The sequence below is a fragment of the Heterodontus francisci genome, chromosome 13, assembly GCF_036365525.1.
Source record: "Heterodontus francisci isolate sHetFra1 chromosome 13, sHetFra1.hap1, whole genome shotgun sequence".
Taxonomy (NCBI): domain Eukaryota; kingdom Metazoa; phylum Chordata; class Chondrichthyes; order Heterodontiformes; family Heterodontidae; genus Heterodontus; species Heterodontus francisci.
In genome coordinates, this window is record NC_090383.1 from 5,314,677 (window position 1) to 5,328,812 (window position 14,136).

Below are 14,136 nucleotides of genomic sequence, written 5' to 3' on the forward strand. Positions count from 1 at the left end.
GTAACTGACATTTCTAATGTCCAAAATAAAGTTTTGACCAAAATATTTTTTTTTTAAATTTTGTAATAACGTGATTGAATTTGCCCATTGAATTGTTGTGCTGTTTAATGCGATAATTAAAGTTTTAGTTAAAAGCCTCAGCCTCTCCCAATAGCCTGGCCCTGGATTTAATATTTGTACAAATGTCGGTCCTGTACCTGGTACCAGTACAGGCCCAGTTACATATCCTTGTAAATCTCCAAAAAGTCACAAGACATTGCAGGAGGAGAAGGGACCTGAAATAACAGGTCCAATTCTTCTCCTCTCTGTGCCTATAGGCTTTCCTTATCCTAATTTGAGTCTTTTGTAAAACAAATGTGCTCCTGATGGGGAGGGAAATTCAGAGCTGCAGCATTTAAAGTGCTGCATCAGTTTAAAGTGGGGGGGGGGGGGGGGTGGTGGGGAGAAGGCAGGTAATTCAGAGAGCAGTAGAGAGCATAAACTCAAATGTCTCTTAGTATAGAGCCTGAAGGGTGGCAGGACCTGAAATGACCTCTGCCCACACCCCAGATTCTCAGACATATCAGGCAGAATGAGGTCAAGGAGCTCTATAAGAGTGTGAAAGGAGTTAGCAGAAGCAGGCATTGCTACCTTCATCACCCAAAAAACTGCCACACCATGCAGGAAGAGATTTGTTAACCTTACACGGGTAGTAGCTAAGTTAAGTCTATTGAGCAGTCCCTTTATGTTTCACATCACTCCCAAAGATTTGGACCTGCAGAGCTACTTGTAAGCAGTTGTCCGAGGAATTACAGAGCTCCACGCATCACTGGTTCTGTTGCTATTCCCCCTTGCCAAGACTCAACTGTTATTGGCTCCCTGTCTATCACTCCATTGCCTTCACTAACTTCCTTACTTAATATACTCTTTCTCTCTCAATCTGGGTGCCAGAGAAACTCATTAATGCAAAGGGCAACTTCTTAAAACATTCAAATAGCATCTTAACTAACAAACACTCTGTCAACTCATACAGCCTGTTACAAGAGCTTCTGTTCATCTTAAAGGATGCTTCATTTAAAGGGACAATACTTCTGCTGCTCTCATCATCATGGAATGCACTTACATGGGACAAAGAGTCCAAACCATGCGCAGGCTTTGAACATTTACTTCATTCCCTTCACAGGAAAAGCTCACCCATAACTATTGCACGAGACATGCAACTGCAGGAGGAGCACCTTCACACTAAACTCTTGAATCTGTATTTCAATGAGACAGACGGACAGGAGAGACTGGGAGATGGCAAGGTTGGAGGCAATGTGGTAACAGAAGGTTGTTAAAAGCTGGGCAAAACTCAACATACACAACTTCAGTTCTTTCCCAAATTATTCAATGACCTTACACTCAACAACTGTTTATTCAATGGGAATTGTCACTGTGTGAATAGCTAAACAAGCTATTCAATGTTTCATATCATAGAGGGTGCCTTGCAGGAAGACATGAGTCACTCTGATGCCCACCCAGGCGCGTCCATTTTGCAGCTTCTGCCACTTCATCACCAATTCCGTCATGGCATCCTACATGTGCAAGTATCAACTCAGGGACATCCATCTGTGTGTTGAATGTAGTTAGTGAGTCAATAGGGTTGTCACTAGGTGAAGCACTGAGCATGAGCAAGGATGAACATTACTTGCAGAAATGAATGACCTTATCAATGGACTCAAATTTCAGGGTTAGCTGGCACAAAGGGTTAAGAAGTAGTGTAGCTGGGGGTGATAGGAATTTTTGGTGAATATTGTGCTTTGAAGGACACACGACTTGTGCATGTAGAATTCAGAGTTCATTTCTGCGTATGCTTTCAGCTTTTGGGATTGGACTGATAACCTAATAGTCTGATAGCATAAACCTCTGCCTTATTAAGGAACACAGCAGAAGTTTTTGACAGTGAGGGACTTTGTGAGGGTGTGGGGGGGTTTAGACAGGTGTGAAGTACTTTATTTAGTGACACAACCTTTATTGACTGGGCTATCAGTTGTGCCTTTTGTCTTGCTGCTGGCTGCCTCATTCCATATCCTCTCCTTCCTGTACACCCTGTGCCTGTAGTAAGAAGCAAAGTCCTTCCACCTCCTCCTCTTCGCTGTCTCCAACCTCTAGTTACACCAAGGTTTCTACATTGCAACATTATGTAGAATGCAGCAGGGTACAGTGTTGCTTGAGACTCTCGCTGGGCTGTATTGCAGGGACTTATCCATGTACCTGTACCAAAACTTGAGAATTCCTGTAGTCTTCTGTATGACACTTCTAGTAGTGGCATGGGATTTTTATATTTGTTTTCCCCTTCTGCTTGGGGAAGCCTTACTGACATCATCAGCCATGACTGTAGGGATTAGATCTGATCAGCAATCCATTATCTTGATACCTGGCTCTGAGTTATGAGGACTGGTATGATGGAGAGTCACATAATGAACTGGCTGTGGCAACATTCTGTGCATCTGGCACTGATGTGCAGGATAAGATGATTGACATTTCATACTAGCTGCACATTTATATAATGAAAGTTTCTCCGATTCATGACATAGGGAGGGGTTGCCATATGGGGCATGGAGTGTCAGGTATGTTCCATTAATTGTTCCTTGCACATGTAGAAACATTGCCAATCTGTAGAACTGGATTCTTGTTTGTCTGCCTCCAATGGAAAGGATCTGAACGCCACCTACGAATTTCTTGATGTGGTAGTGAGCAGCTGACTGCCAAATGTGGCAAAAGTCACCTGATGCTGCCTGGAAGAATCCAGTTGCAAAGAAATTCAAGGCTGTGGTGACATTGACTTCCTGCTAGAAGTGGGCTGCAGGTCTTCAGACAGCAGTTGACATATTTCCTCAGTACCCTGCAGAAGAGAGCAGTGCCTTCTGAGATATTAAAATAAAAGCAAAATACTGCGGATGCTGGAAATCTGAAACAAAAACAAGAAATGCTGGAATCACTCAGCAGGTCTGGCAGCATCTGTGGAAAGAGAAGCAGAGTTAACGTTTCGGGTCAGCGAGTTCCGAAGAAGGGTCGCTGACCCGAAACGTTAACTCTGCTTCTCTTTCCACAGATGCTGCCAGACCTGCTGAGTGATTCCAGCATTTCTTGTTTTTCCTTCTGAGATATTGATGGTCACAGACACAATGGGCCAAATGGCCTCTTTCTATGTCTTAAACTTTCTATGATTCTAAGAAAAAGGTCTAAGTAAGAACACCATGGTGTGTTGACCCTGCTGAGTCTGTATGTGCATGTGGGGAAGAGATGCCTTCTGTTAAGCCTCTGTCCGAGAGACTCCAATCTTATTTCTTCCATTTCCTCCTCTTTCTCCTTCTGCTCCTATTCATAGCATAAGAATAGAGGTATATCCATTAAAAAACATATATCCCCAATGCAAACCATTATTTTGAGCAGAGCAGAATAAAACCAGCAACAAAAGCCCTGACTGAACCCCCTCCAAAGTACTAAAGAGATTAATATACAGACACAGCAATACCAACCTTCAGTAGAAGGATCTGAACATGGTATCTACCTCAGCAATACCTTCCTGAGGCATCAATCACCACTTTATTTAATGGCAGTAACAGTTTGAGATGGAAGTTAGGGGAAATAGGTTGCCAGAGTTAACCACGCTCCCTTAATATGCAGTGGCTCAGATCAAGATGAGTCTTGACAAGGACTGGCAATTTTTCAGGAAGATAATTCTGGTGCAGTTTCTTGTAGCAGTTTTGAGGTGGTAACCTTTGAGAACCCATTTTATGCCCCAAATCTACCCAAAATGGGCAGTAATTTAGAGGACAATCCAACCCTTTACATTGAACTCAAGGAGGGCAGGTAGTTTATGTTTAGTCCTGAGAATAATGTGGATATCACATGACTTCAGCCTCTCCACATCATCAGCATGAATAAATGAAAATGAACTTTTATGGCCTCATAAAAATGTTATATATATATAAGCAACTTGGGAGCAGTAGAATACAGAAAATAATTTTGCTTGTGACATCAGAAATGCAAATCCAGCACCAGCTAATGGTTTATTTTCAGTAATCTACTTCCCCATGCATCTTTGTATTTGTAATGCAAAGGCAAGAGCTTTTGGTCAGGTAACCGATGCACTATTATTATTGACTGGCCATATGATTTAGGATGGTAAATTGAAACCAGTGGTCTCCGATGAACAAAAGTACATTGATTGGTCTCTTCTGAAGTACATGGATGCCTTGTCTGTGCACCCTCAAAACTGGCAATATAATTTCCATGTTGGGCGCTTGCTGCTATTCCAAAAAAAGAACAACGAAGCACTGAAGTATTTGCAGATAGCACTAGCACAGAAACCAACAGAACCTGCCATTAGGTGAGCAGCTAAAACTACATACTTTGCTTATGTCACCTAGGTAAGGATTACTGGCTTTGTTTTTAATTATTGCAATATTTTAACATAATGTAATTTTTAGGTATTTTTGATCAATTATTTATCTCTATAGGCTTCTGATGTTTTTTGCATTACTTATTTCAATTATAATTATTATAATTATTAATCAATAAATTCATTTAATGTTTCCACTCATGGGATGCCTAAAACTAGGGGTCATAAATATACGGTAGTCACTAAAAAATTCAATAAGGAATTCAGGAGAAATTTCTTTACCCAGAGAGTGGTTAGAATGTGGAACTCACTACCACAGGAAGTATTTGAGGTGAATAGCATAGATACTTCTAGATAGAAGTCAGATAAACACATCAGGGAGAAAGGAATAGAAGGATTTACTGATATGATTCAATGAAGAGGGCTGAGATGAGGCATGTGTGGATCAAAAACACCAGCATAGACCTGTTGAACTGAATGGCTTGTTTCTGTGCTGTAAGTTCTGTGTAATTCTATTTAGTAATGTAATTATAAGATGAAAGGTGGGCAAGGAGACCTATTCCTGGGAATTTCTTAATTATCCATCACCAAGTGTACTTAAGGTGAATTCATCATCTGAGTTTTTCCTTCACTGTCTCAGAGTTTGTTGGATGGGAAATTATGTAGCTCAATCCACGTCATATCCCTCCTACACTGATGTACTGCAAGTTATTACACTTTAATGGGGTTGCTGTCATGGAAGTAACATCACCAGTTTAACAGTGATGAAAAAGTTGTTCAGAAGACAACCAAAAATGCTGTATTTCAGATTTACAGCATCTGCAGTATTTTGCTTTTATTTTCAAAAATGCTGTACATCATTTATGGGGGAAACAGTTTATATTAATTCTGTTCATTATGGATGTGAGCCCATTGCACAAAACGAACCGTACTTGTATGCGGATTGGGCCATTTCACTCAGGTAGATGTTAATGGTGACTGGGATGGAAAATGGGCATGTGTCTGATCTGTTAAAGATTTCTAATGTTGTGGTTAGGGCATAGTTTTCCATTCGTCCATTACAAATAAGAATCAACTGGAGCAGTGTAGAGACAGCATTATGCACAACAAGTGCAAGAGGATATAGCTTTAAAATTCCCTAGATTTGGGGAAGGTCCATTATATTGGAAAATAGCAAATTCAAAAAGGGAGGGAGACGGAAAGCAGGAAACTACAGGCCAGTTAGCTTAACATCTGTCATAGGGAAAATGTTAGAAACTATTATTAATTACATTATAGCAGGGTACTTAGAAAAATTCAAGATAATGAGCCAGAGTCAACATGGTTTTGTGAAAGGGAAATCATGTTTTACCAACTTATTGGAGTTCTTTGAAGAAGTAACATGTGCTGTGGATAAAGGGGAACCGCTGGATATACTGTACTTAGATTTCCAGAAGGCATTTGATAAGATGCCACATCAAAGGTTATTGCGGAAAATAGAAGCTCATGGTGTAGGGGATAACATATTGGCATGGATGGAAGATTGGCTAGCTAACAGGAAACCGAGAGTAGGCATAAATGGGTCATTTTCTGGTTGGCAAGATATAACAAGTGGTGTGCCACAGGGATCAGTGCTGGGGCCTCAACTTTTTACAATTTATATAAATGACTTGGATGAAGGGAAAGAAGGTATGGCTGCTAAATTTGCTGATGACACATAGATAGGTAGGAAAGTAAGTTGTGAAGAGGACATAAGGAGACTACAAAGGGATATAGATAGGTTAAGTGAGTGGGCAAAGATCTGGCAAATGGAGTATAATGTGGGAAAATGTGAAATTGTCCATTTTGGCAGGAAGAATAAAAAAGAAGCATATTATCTAAATGGTGAGAGTTTGCAGAACTCTGCGACGCAGAGTGATCTGGGTGTCGTAGTGTATGAATCGCAAAAGGTTAGTATGCAGATACAGAAAGTAATTGGGAAAGCTAGTAGAACGTTATCATTTTTTGTGAGGGAAATTGAATACAAAAGTAGGGAGGTTATGCTTCAGTTATACAGGGCATTGGTGAGACCACATCTGGAGTACTGTGTACAGTATTGGTCTCTTTATTTAAGGAAGGATGTAAATGCATTGGAAGCAGTTCAGAGAAGGTTTACTAGACTAATATCTGGAATGGGCGGGTTGTCTTGTGAGGAAAGATTCAACAGGCTAGGCTTGTATCCGCTGCAGTTCAGGAGAGTAAGAGGCAACTTGATTGAAACATATAAGATCCTGAGGGGTCTTGACAGGGTGGATGTGGAAAGGATGTTCCTCTTGTGGAAGAATCTAGAACTAGGGATCACTGTTTAAAAATAAGGGGTCACCCATTTAAGACAGAGATGAGAATTTTTTTCTGTCAGAGGGTTGTAAGTCTTTGGAACTCTCTTCCTCAAAAGGCAGTGGAAGCAGTCTTTGAATATTTTTAAGGCAGAGTAGCTAGATTCCTGATAAGCAAGGGGGTGAAAGGTTATTGGGGGTAGGTGGGAATGTGGAGTTGAAGTTACAATCAGATCAGCCATGATCTTGTTGAATGGCGGAGCAGGCTCGAGGGGCCGAGTGGCCTACTGCTGCTCCTAATTCGTCTGTTCGTATGTTAACAAGACTCAAGCAAGGCAAGAAGTTAGAAGAAGCTACTGTCCCACAAGGTAGTGGATTTCTAGCAAAACCACTTGAGGCTGAGATAACTAACTTTAAAAAGAGTTGGATAAATATCTGGTTAGGGTGATGTTGCAGGCTATGATGACATGGTCTGATATGATCAAATATTCCACAGGATATAATAGTTCCTCTACTGTTAGGGAGAGGGAAGGGGAGATGCTAGCTGAGGTATACAATAGGTTCAAGGTGTTGAGGTGAATAGCATTAATGCATCTAAGGGGGAGCTAGATAAACACAAGAGAGAGGAAGGAATGGAAGGATATGCAAGGGGGTTAAATGAAGTAGGGATGGGAGGAGGCTCGTGTAGAGCCTAAGCACTGGCATGGACCTGTTGGGCCGAATGTCTGTAAATACTATGTAATATTTTGTAACATAATGTAATGATGCATGAATATTCCAAACTTTTGACTGATTCCCTTTGGGCATTGAAATATATATGCAGGACGTTTCCTTGGGGTGTTAAATGGATGAAGCAGATGATATGGTAAATTGTGTGGGGGAAGCAGTCTTGATTTCTCACTTCATGCTTTCTTGTAGGCATGATATAGGTTGTAAGGAGCAGATTTTACCCCTCCGCCCACTCAGCAGAAATTGAGTAGGTGAGCAGTTAAAGTGGTCGACTCCATTTCCTGTTCCTTTCTTACTGATCCCTGATTTTAATGGCGGTGAGGTGCTGACAGGACTCAGGTGGGAGCCTCACACATCAATGATATGATGTTATTCGGACCCTGAAGGCATTGTAGCAGGGAAGCCACCATGGTGTCCCAGATCAGGCTGAAACAGGCCAGAACCTGGTGGGAAGGATGAAGTGATCCTCTTGCTCAGTGAAAAGATTTCCTTTATGGGGTCAGGAAGAGCCAGAGTGCTGCTGTAGGCCCCAAAATGGTGTCAGAGTCTCCGCCTGCCCCAAACTCCTTCCCTCCCCCAAATCCTGCGAGACTTGGTTGAAACTCCCTCCCTTTCATTTCCCTGAATGCCAACAGCTAATATGCACCCTTTTCCTGCCTATTCTGGGTGGGAAGAGGACCAGGAGCTTTTAAATGTCACCTGGGAGATAAAATGCCTTGTGCCTGAAACTTAGGCCTGCAAATGTGTTTTGCACTCACCCCATCGCCTACCTGAAATGCATTTAGGGTCAACTGCTATATTGCCGTCACTGGACTCCATTGATGCAATAATGTGTTGGCCTTATTAGACAGTAGCATAGAAAATAGGAGCAGGAGTAGGCCATTCAGCCCTTTGAGCCTGCTCCGCCATTCATTTTGATCATGGCTGATCATCCAACTCAGTAACCTGTTCCCGTTTACGCCCCATACCCTTTGATCCCTTTAGACCCAAGAGCTAGATCTAACTCCTTCTTGAACAAATTCAATCCCTATTTCACAAGTACGTAATTTTAATCAGTATGAAATATTAAGTTGAGCACCTGAAGAATATTAGAGTTTCTTGGAAATATTTTCAGGTGCAGCTTTAGGTACATGCAACGTGATCTTGTTAAACAAACTAGATGTAAGTTTACTTGTTCCTGATTTATTATCAGGTTTTATACAGGCCTGCTCGTGCTGGATCGTGATGGTGGACTGGGTCCACAAACACGTTATGCTATTCAATACCTGCAGCAGGGTTTAGAAGAATTACTGACTGAACTTCAGACTCCAGATCAGGACCCCCCAGAGTAAGTTTTTACTGTCCGGAGTGATAAACTAGAAAAGTGTTATAAATGTAACAAATTTAGGAATTAGGTTTCAGAGGCTAGATCAATTGAAAATTTCAATTTTTATTCGGCAAGGGTATTAAGGGTTACTGAACCAAGCCAAGTAGATGGAGTTAAGGTACAGATCAGCTATGATCTGATTGAATGGCAGAACAAGCTCAACAGGATGAATGGCCAGTTGCTGTTCCTATGTTCCATAAGGGAAGTTCAACACCAGTTCTAGGAGCAAACATTCCCAGCAGAACTAGATGCAGTGCAAAGCTCCCTCTATTCCACCAACAATGTGGTTTTTCCCTAACCTCAGAGGAACACTTTCCACTGCACCACCATGACATTTCCATTTTCTATACCAATCTTTCTTCTGGCCTTTCTTGCATGAGATTGGCAAATTGTGGCTTATTTAACGTAAGTGTTTATAGGAAACACAGCAGCCAATTTGCATACAGCAAGCTCCCACATACAACAACGCGATGGTGACCACTTAATCTGTTTTGTGATGTTGATTGAGGGATTAATATTAGCCAGGACACTGGAGAGCACTCTTCTTTGAATAGTGCCAACGGATCTTTTATGTTCACCTGAGAGAGCAGATGGGGCCTCATCCGAAAGATGGCACTCTGACAGCGAGTGGTAATGACCTGGAACTCGTTGCCTATGAAGGTGGTGGAAACGGAGGCGATGAATGATTTCAAAATGAAATTGGATGGGCACTTGAGGGAAATAAACTTGCAAGGCTAGGGGGATAGAGCGGGGTAATGGGACTGATTGGATTGCTCTACGGAGAGCCGGCATGGACTCAGTGGGCCAAATGGCCTCCTTTTGTGTCATTATGATTCTGTGACTCTTGGGCTCTATAATGTTGCCTTGCTAAATCATTGTTTTTTAAGGCATTCCTCAAGTTAATCATGGAGGCACTAACTCATCTAGTTTATTTAGCCACTATATGTTTGTTTCCTTCAGTAGGATAGCTAATTAATTTTGTCTGAGTTTGAATATTTTGTAAATAAATTTTATCCATTTTTCCCTTCTAGTCAAGAAATCTCATTTCTTCGGGCTTTAAATACATTTTCCCTTCTGAACATTCAGTTGCTCAAAGGGATATTCAGGCTAGGAACATTTCTCTTCCACCCTCCAGCAGGACTACCTGAAAGAACAATGACTCCTGAACAGGTTCTTCACTTGTAAGTGCTACGTTTTATTTGTTTTAATGATCTTCAATTACTGTCTGTGCTAAACAACAACAACTTGCATTTATATAGTGCCTTTGGTGTAGTAAAGTGTCCCAAGGTGCTTCACAGGAGCCTTATCTTGCAAAACCCACTCAAAGTTAAAATCGAGCCCCAAGTGTATATTATGAAAATCCAAACAAGCCACAGGAAATCAGGGAAAAGTTATATAAATGACTATATCTGTTCATTAAGCCAAATTTGTGGAAGATAGTCACCCTGATTGCAATCTTCACAGAAAAAAGATAACCTAGAGTAGCTGGCTCTCATAGTCAGAAAAGATTACATAATGCATTTATGGGGAAGTTAGATGAACACATGAGGGAGAAAGGAATGGAAAGTTATGCTGATAGAGTTAAAATGAAGAGGGTTAGGAGGAAGCTTTTGTGGAGTATAAACACTAGCATGGAATAGTTGGGCTGAATAACCTATTTCTGTGCTGTACTTCCTATGTACTTCTATGTAAAGAATCTATTAAAAAAACATAGCATTTGATTGTGATTTTTCTTTCACTCAAGCAGCTCAATACTATACTTTCCACTGTAAGCATATAATTGTGTTATAACACTGTCCGACTATTTGCTTGTTTGTTGTTTGTTTAATAAATTCACTTGATATTTTAACTTTAATACAAGGTCCGGTGTGATCCTTTATCATTGCTGAAGACCCAAGAGATCTTGTGGAGGCGTAGCATAAATTCAAAAAATAATTAACAGACAGTTTGCTGTTTGTTATCCCAAGCATGAGGAGTTGGCATTTTCCCATGAGAATGACCTAAGATCTGAGCCACAAAATAATTTATTGTAAGAAAGATAGAAAAGATTCTGAAAAATAATGAATGCCACTATCACACATAGCTGTTATGTTACAATCCAATTTTAGTGAAGAGTTAAAAGGATTTACCAGTGAAAGAAATAAAGAAATATTTGAGATTTAGCACAGTATCATAATTCAGCAATCCACAAAAGGAATTGAATAACGTGATTTTTGTTCTTTTCCTTACCCTCTCCGCACCTGAAAGCAGCAACTGATGCTAAGATATTTATGCTAGGTTGCAGTTCTATGAACTACAGAGGTTCTTCACTACCTCATCTAAGAGTGTTTCTGCAGCTGTCAGTGTCAGTGATTCACTTAGTGATGGATAACTTGAATGCTGAGCCCAACGCCCTCCTTAGCCTGTTTCAGCAGTCACATTTTCAACAAGGTATCACTGGTCAGGAGCTGGAGCTCCTGGATGCTGAGACCAGTTGTAGCACTCTCACTGCTGCCAGTCATGAGGCTGGGTGTCTCGGCACAGCACAGGGGTCATGCACATAACCTTTCTACTTCCAGAGTTGCCGTCTTTCAGATGAGACATTGAACCAAGGCCCTGTCTTCCCTCTCAGGTGGACGTGAAAGATCCCATAGCTACTGTTTTGAAGAAGAGCCAGGGAGTTCTCCCCAGTACCCTGATCCAAGATTTATCCCTCAACTAACAGCACTAAAACAAATTATCTAGTCATGTATTGCATCACTGTTTGTGGAATCTTGCTGTGCACAAATTGGTTGCTATGTTTCTTATTATAACAATAATTAATTGGTTGTAAAGTGCTTTGGGACATCCTGAGGTGGTGAAAGGTGCTATAGAAATGCAAGCGGCATAGTGGCGCAGTGGTTAGCACCGCAGCCTCACAGCTCCAGCGACCCAGGTTCAGTTCTGGGTACTGCCTGTGCGGAGTTTGCAAGTTCTCCCTGTGACTGCATGGGTTTTCGCCGGGTGCTCCGGTTTCCTCCCACAGCCAAAGACTTGCAGGTTGATAGGTAAATTGGCCATTGTAAACTGCCCCTAGTGTCGCTAGGTGGTAGGAGAATGGTGGGGAATATGGGGTTAATGTAGGATTAGTATAAATGGGTGGTTGTTGGTTGGCACAGACTCAGTGGGCCGAAGGGCCTGTTTCAGTGCTGTATCTCTAAATAAAATAAATAAGTATTTTTTATGGCCCAGTGCTTGAATGCAGTCAATTTCCCCCACCATCCCCTTCAACCCAAGACTAACTCGGTAGATATGATTAATGTTTTTAAAATTCTTTATTGAATATTTCATTTTCATTTAATTTTCTGTGTTGGTGTCAGTGCTGTAGATTTAGCTGCCCGAGGTCTGTGCAAATATCCATATCGTGGATCTTTAAGTCAGGATTTGGAATGGCTGCTGCTTCAGGCCCATTTTACCCTTTTAGAATTACTGACCCGTCAGCCAACGGTGAATGAAGAGTGGGTTACTAAAAGATGCCAGTCATTGTCTGCACTGTTAAAAAACAGCAACATTCCAGTCTGTCCGGATCTACTAGAAATGCAACGAACGGTATGAGACTGCACAAAGAATTACTGTGATTCAATGTCAGACATTGACAATCTAACACTGGTTATATGGCATCCAAATTAATCTTTCAGTCTTAGATTTTTTTCTCTATAGTACGTAGCTGTCCAAAGCAATTTGATCATTAATTTTTTTAAGTTTAAAGATATTAAAGTAATAATAAACCTTGTTATTAATTTACTATTACTGTACCTACCTGCTTCCCATAATTCAATTTGTTGATCCTGATCTATTCCTGTACTGTAGGCAGTTAAGTCACACTAATTATAGCAGTGAGATTCACTCCTTTTTGGTTTTAAAAGGTAACCTATATTGAGGAATGGCATTCTTAAAACAATATTATTCCTAGTATGGAATTCTTACTGTTTTCTTAAAAAATCTGTTGTTTCTGTTTTCAACCCTTTCCCATTCACTTCTCAGGATAAGCACTATACTGAAGCCAAGAAGCAGAACAGGCGATCTGCTCCCAGCCCTCTGCCACTACTATACGGTGGCAGTGAAATGGCAGGGTGTGAGAGGGTGACCTCTATCATGCACCTTTTTCTGAATTTGTCTACTTACTTGCGGAGACTTACGTATTCACTCAGCGTCTTTTCCCTGACAACATGGCTGAGATCTGCAACTAACTTTGTGGGGAATCACAAGTGCAACCTTGTATTTTATTATTCCATGGTTCAGCATTTGATCACCATTTGTAACTAATTTGTGGCTTTAGATGAAAATCTGCTTTCTACAACCATTACCTATCTGATATTGTCCATCTGATACAATGTTACTGCAGTATATTGTAGTGATCAGTTGCAGTGATCACTTGATTGGCAGTTTCCCATTGTTGAAAGTCAATTGCCACAACTAACTTTATAACATTGCTAATCTAAACAATCTAGTATATGAATGAATAAGGTGCCAATAAAGAAAGAAGACAGCTCCTTGCATTATCCACCTTTGAGATCCAGGTGATGATCTATGAAACAGTAATGTCAACCATACCACTCAGCTTTTTTTAAAGTTTGTTAGATTGCTGGCAGAACTCTGCAATAATAAAACAATCCCTTTTTTGTAGGTGTGCCAATTAAGAGTTGAAACAACACCCTGCAGCAGTAACGCTTTATACAAGCTTGGTTTGGCAATGATGTTTGAATATGACAATGAGTCCTCAGCAGAGAAAGCCAAGACTCTCATTAACGATGCCTGCCTTTGTTTCCAAGCCAGCATTAGCATGGAGAACAAACCAACATCTGGGACCCCACCAGTAGAACTGACTAGTAAGTGAGCAGGTTCTACACCTCCATTCATTCTTGTGATATGATGAAAAACCAACACATTATGGTGCCCAGAGAATTAAGAAAGTAGGAACTTGAATTTATACATCTTGAGGCCAAAGCACTTAATTTTGAAGTGCAGTTATTGTTATAAGGCAGCCAATTTGCACAAAGCAAGATCCCCAGGCAGCAATGAAATAAATGACTAATTCATCTCCTTTTCTGATGGGACTGACTGAAGGATAAGTATTGGTCAGGGATACCAAGAGAACTCTCCTGCTTTCCTTCAAATAATGCCACAGCATCTTTTAAGCCAACCTGAACGAGCAACTGCAGCCTTGGTTTAACTTCTCATCCAAAAGGCAGCATCTCCAACAATGCACACAGTACCTCTTGGTCCTGCACTGAGGCAGCAGCCGAGATTATGTACACAAATCCTGGTATGGCAGCTTGAATTCATAACCTTCAGTCTCACAAGAGTGGTCCAGCACAAAACCCATGAGAATGGACTGTGTTAGGTGGAATAATACTGAATAG

At 41.0% G+C, this 14,136-nt stretch overlaps 1 protein-coding gene across 9 annotated transcripts in view; it reads left to right on the forward strand.

The window, feature by feature from the left end:
• Window positions 1-14,136, forward strand: part of LOC137376191 (uncharacterized) — a 73,429-nt gene that overhangs the window by 34,264 nt on the left and 25,029 nt on the right. For all 9 annotated transcript variants that reach the window (XM_068044275.1, XM_068044277.1, XM_068044279.1 and 6 more), the window contains 5 exons: window positions 4,146-4,354; window positions 8,582-8,716; window positions 9,787-9,936; window positions 12,094-12,322; window positions 13,401-13,602. In XM_068044275.1, the coding sequence (XP_067900376.1) occupies window positions 4,146-4,354; window positions 8,582-8,716; window positions 9,787-9,936; window positions 12,094-12,322; window positions 13,401-13,602 (925 nt within the window). The remainder of the gene's footprint in view (window positions 1-4,145; window positions 4,355-8,581; window positions 8,717-9,786; window positions 9,937-12,093; window positions 12,323-13,400; window positions 13,603-14,136) is intronic.